The sequence below is a fragment of the Triticum dicoccoides genome, chromosome 7B (assembly GCF_002162155.2).
Source record: "Triticum dicoccoides isolate Atlit2015 ecotype Zavitan chromosome 7B, WEW_v2.0, whole genome shotgun sequence".
NCBI classification, from domain to species: domain Eukaryota; kingdom Viridiplantae; phylum Streptophyta; class Magnoliopsida; order Poales; family Poaceae; genus Triticum; species Triticum dicoccoides.
In genome coordinates, this window is record NC_041393.1 from 726,758,281 (window position 1) to 726,762,246 (window position 3,966).

The window sequence follows — 3,966 nt, forward strand, 5'->3', positions numbered from 1 at the left end:
CGACAAGACAAGTGCGATACGGATCGAAACCCGGCCCACAGCAAACCCGGTCGAACTAGGTGGCTCCAAGGGCAACGAGATATGCATGGCTCGCTCGGTCCCATCGAGGCAAAAGTCCCTGTTCTCTTCTTAGTGCCTAGGTTTAGCACCATTTGACCGTGTTTGAAAAATAAAATGATCTGGTCTTTTTGCTATCGCCATTGTCTCTGGTGATAGGGTGCAATTACCTACCGTTGTGATGAATGACAGTAGGAAGCATGTCGACGTGTTTACGCCGTCTGGGCGCCCACTGGCGTGGATAAGTGGCTATCGTAATGGGTCTCAGTGATAGAGCACCAAGGTCCTTGGCGGTATGGTCTCATGAACTACCGTCCAGAAAAAATTTACTGCAGGGTCCAGAAGCTTTTCATTCAAATTGGCGATGCTTTTCATTAAATTTGGGCGTCCTACCGTCAAGGACATTGGTGGTTGGTCCCGTGGCTTACCGCCCAAAGAACGATCGCAAGGTCCAGTAGCTTTTCACTAAAATAGGGAGAGGGGGGTCCTACCACCAGGGACCTTGGTGCTAGGGTCACAGTGTTTATTTTACTGTTACGTGTTGAATTCCGTCGGTGCTTGTTGCTGTCCAGGTTGATCTTCAAGGGTGCTATGTACGTCATCGCTGGTGCGTCCAAGATGATGTCTTTCTCGTGACCGTCCAAAAGTTCTGCCACATACACGCCAGTCTCTTTTAGGCATTCATGGGATGGATGGTGCACCGGCGAGTGAAGTCTAACTTGGTGTGTTGTCTTTGAAGGCGACAGGTGTTGGTCGAGACACTGCCTTTCAGCTTAGGATAGGTCCCTTGTGTTGTGGTTGTAATGGGTGTGGTGGTTTGTCATCGAACTACCCTGGTGGGTGTTGGCTTGTCTTCAAACTTGCCTCGGTGTGGAGTGGAGTGTGCATTGCACTTGTTGTTCACGACAAGGGAGTCTTCTTGTAACTTATTTTTGTCTTCTATAAAAGTATGATATGCCTGGATGTACTTTGGAAAAAAAAAGATTGAAAACCCCCTTTGGATAAAAAAAATCGATCGAAGTACACGAGCGAGAACGAACAAACACTCTATGCCGCGTTTTCACTTTCTGAACTACCTCTCCAACGGCAAACTCGCAAACAAATCAACAGAAACGAAAATATGATTCTCCCTCAAGAAAAAACGACAATATGATTCAAATTTGAGAATGGTTTAAACAAAATGTACCACCGCTGTCTGGCCTGCACGTGGGGCCAGTGAGACGCGGCCCCACATGGCATCCAGCCAGGGCAAACGACAAGCGCCGCGGGTGGGATAGGACCGGACCAGGCAGGAGGTTTCGTTTCCGGTGCCGTTGGCGTGCATGCATGCAGTTGGATGGGGCCTCGTGAGGCCAGCTGTTGCCGGCCACATCACCGGCCGCCCCTAGGCTACAAATACCACCTCCCATCTCCTTCCCCGACAACCACCGCCGCCGCTCGCCGCCACCCACAACCCGTTCAATCGTCTTCACATACCAGTCTCCATCTCCGGTCGTAGCAGCAGCAAGCCAGCTATGGAGGGGTGCGACCGGATCAGGGGGCCATGGAGCCCGGAGGAGGACGCCGCGCTGCGGCGGTTGGTGGAGTGCCATGGCGCGCGCAACTGGACGGCCATCGGCCGCGGGGTGCCCGGCCGCTCCGGCAAGTCCTGCCGCCTGCGGTGGTGCAACCAGCTCTCTCCCGGGGTGGAGCGCAGGCCCTTCACGGCCGACGAGGACACCATCATCGCGCGCGCCCATGCGAGGCTCGGCAACCGCTGGGCCGCCATCGCGCGCCACCTCCGTGGCCGCACCGACAACGCCGTCAAGAACCACTGGAACTGCTCCCTCAAGCGCAGGCTCGGCGCCGTCGACGTCGCCGGAGAGGGCGAGGAGGAGCGGCCGTCCAAGCGCGCCAGCGTCACGCCGGAGAGCACCTCCGGGTCGGGGTCGGGGTCTGGATCCGGGTCCAACCGCAGCGACCTCAGCCATGGCGGCGCGTTCGGGCTCGGTCAGGTTTACCGGCCGGTGGCGCGGGCCGGCGGGTTCGAGCCGGCGGACTGCGCCATGAGCCAGCGACACGAGGAGGAGGAGCAGGAGGACCCATTCACGTCGCTCTCGCTCTCCCTCCCCGGCACGGATGCCCACGCGTTCCACCACGACAGCTCCCGCAGCCATTTCCACCAGCCGTCTCCCTCCCCGTCGCCGCCGCCCGCTCCGGCGTCCACCACAGCGCCACCGGCATCGTCATACCCGTTCTCCCCCGCTTTCGCCGCCGCGATGCAGGAGATGATCCGTGACGAGGTGCGCAGGTACATCTCCGGCGTCAGCTGCGGCGCCAACCTGCCGTCCATGTCGCAGCTTCTGGATGGCGTGATGCGCGCGGCGGTGGAGCGCGCCGGTGGGGTCTCGAGGATGCAGTGACCGATCAATCGAGTAGATCGGCAGCAATGCCTGGCTGGCTTCATTTCGTTAGGATATAAAGTCCGAACTGAATTAGCAATGGGAGAAAGAAGAACTAGGCAAACCTGACGATTTGCTTCTTTCTTCTTGTACATAAAAACAAATGAAATGGAAAGAAACTTGCATATGTGTCCAACATTGAGCTCACTCATGTCAAATTTGTTTTCCTCCGAAAGCAAAAATCTATCCGTATATATGGATCTGAAGCGAAAAATCCCTCATTCTACATTTGACGTACAAATATGCCAAGTAACATCAAGCGTAGCAAACGGCGCGGCAAAAAGCTATGCTCCGGGATGGAGAAGTTGAACAATCAGATGAAACGATGACCAAAACAAATTTCCAGCAAAAGGCTTTCATGTATGAAAAATAAAATCATAATTGAATAATTTTTAGAAGTTCACTGAATTGAAAATAATGTATGAAATTCAAAAAATGTTCTGGACGTGAATTTCAAAAGATGTTCATAAATTTTTAAATATTTGTGACTTTGAGAAATATTCAAGAATTCCCAAAATTTTGTGAACTACAAAAACATGAACTCAAGAAGCATTCGTGAAATTCAAAGATTTTTTGCAATTTTGAAAAAGTTCATCGTCCGTTTAAGAAATGTTCATGCAGTGTAAAAAAAGTTCATCGGCCATTCAGAAAATATATTCATGACAACTGAAATATATTCACGTGTTTCAATAATATGTTCATCACATTAAGAAAACTTACAAAAAATCTTTTGTAAAACAACTGTTCCATAACTTATAAAAAATGTTCATACTATTTGAAAAAATCGTCCATTTCAAAATATGTTTATGTCATATAAAACAAGTTAATTCAATGTAAAGAAACATTCAGGTAATTTAGCGAAAAGAAATGTTTCCTACAATTTTTAATAGTGTTCACGCATTTAACAAAATGTGTTTGTGACAATTTAAAAAAATCTTTGCATAGTTAAAAGGAGTTCTAAACCATTTAAAAAAAAATTCGTCCCCGGCCCCGTGTCGCTCCCTCGCGGGCGACCCGGGTACTCAAACCCTAGCCGCCGGCCCTCGATCCCCCCTCTCCCTTCCCTCCCCGCCGCCGCCGCCGGCGGGCGCCGCCGGGCAAAGCCCGCGCGGTGCCGGCGGCGGCGGGACCTGCTCGCGCTCGCCTGGAGTAGGGGCCGCGGGGGGCTTTCTTCCTCGTTTGGCGGCTGTGCTCGGAGGCCGGCACGTCGTGGCCAGTGGGGGCGCGCAGGCAGGAGTTGGAGCAGGGCTGCGCGGCGAGTTGGTCGGTCGCGGCGCGCGTGCGGGCTGAGGCGGCGCGCCCCGACGCACCTCCTTCGCGCGGGGTTGCTATGTCCGGCGGGTGGCGCGGAGGCCGGCGGCGTTCGGTCTTAGCGCGCACGGCTGGCGGAGCGTGTGCAAGGCGCGGACGTGGTCTTGCGCTTCTTCTCGCGGGCGGCGCTCGGGCTTGCTGTTCGGTTGGAGGCACA

General features: G+C 53.5%; 1 protein-coding gene across 1 annotated transcript; it reads left to right on the forward strand.

The window, feature by feature from the left end:
- Window positions 1-1,496: 1,496 nt before the first annotated feature.
- On the forward strand, window positions 1,497-2,612 carry LOC119340588 (transcription factor MYB44-like). Its single transcript, XM_037612515.1, has one exon. It carries the CDS (start codon window positions 1,572-1,574, stop codon window positions 2,457-2,459), a length of 888 nt encoding a protein of 295 aa, XP_037468412.1. The 5' UTR covers window positions 1,497-1,571; the 3' UTR covers window positions 2,460-2,612.
- Window positions 2,613-3,966: the final 1,354 nt, after the last annotated feature.

Bases quoted from the DNA above. Each gene is read 5' to 3' on its own strand.
- LOC119340588 (XM_037612515.1), top strand. From the start codon at position 1,572: ATGGAGGGGTGCGACCGGATCAGGGGGCCATGGAGCCCGGAGGAGGAC.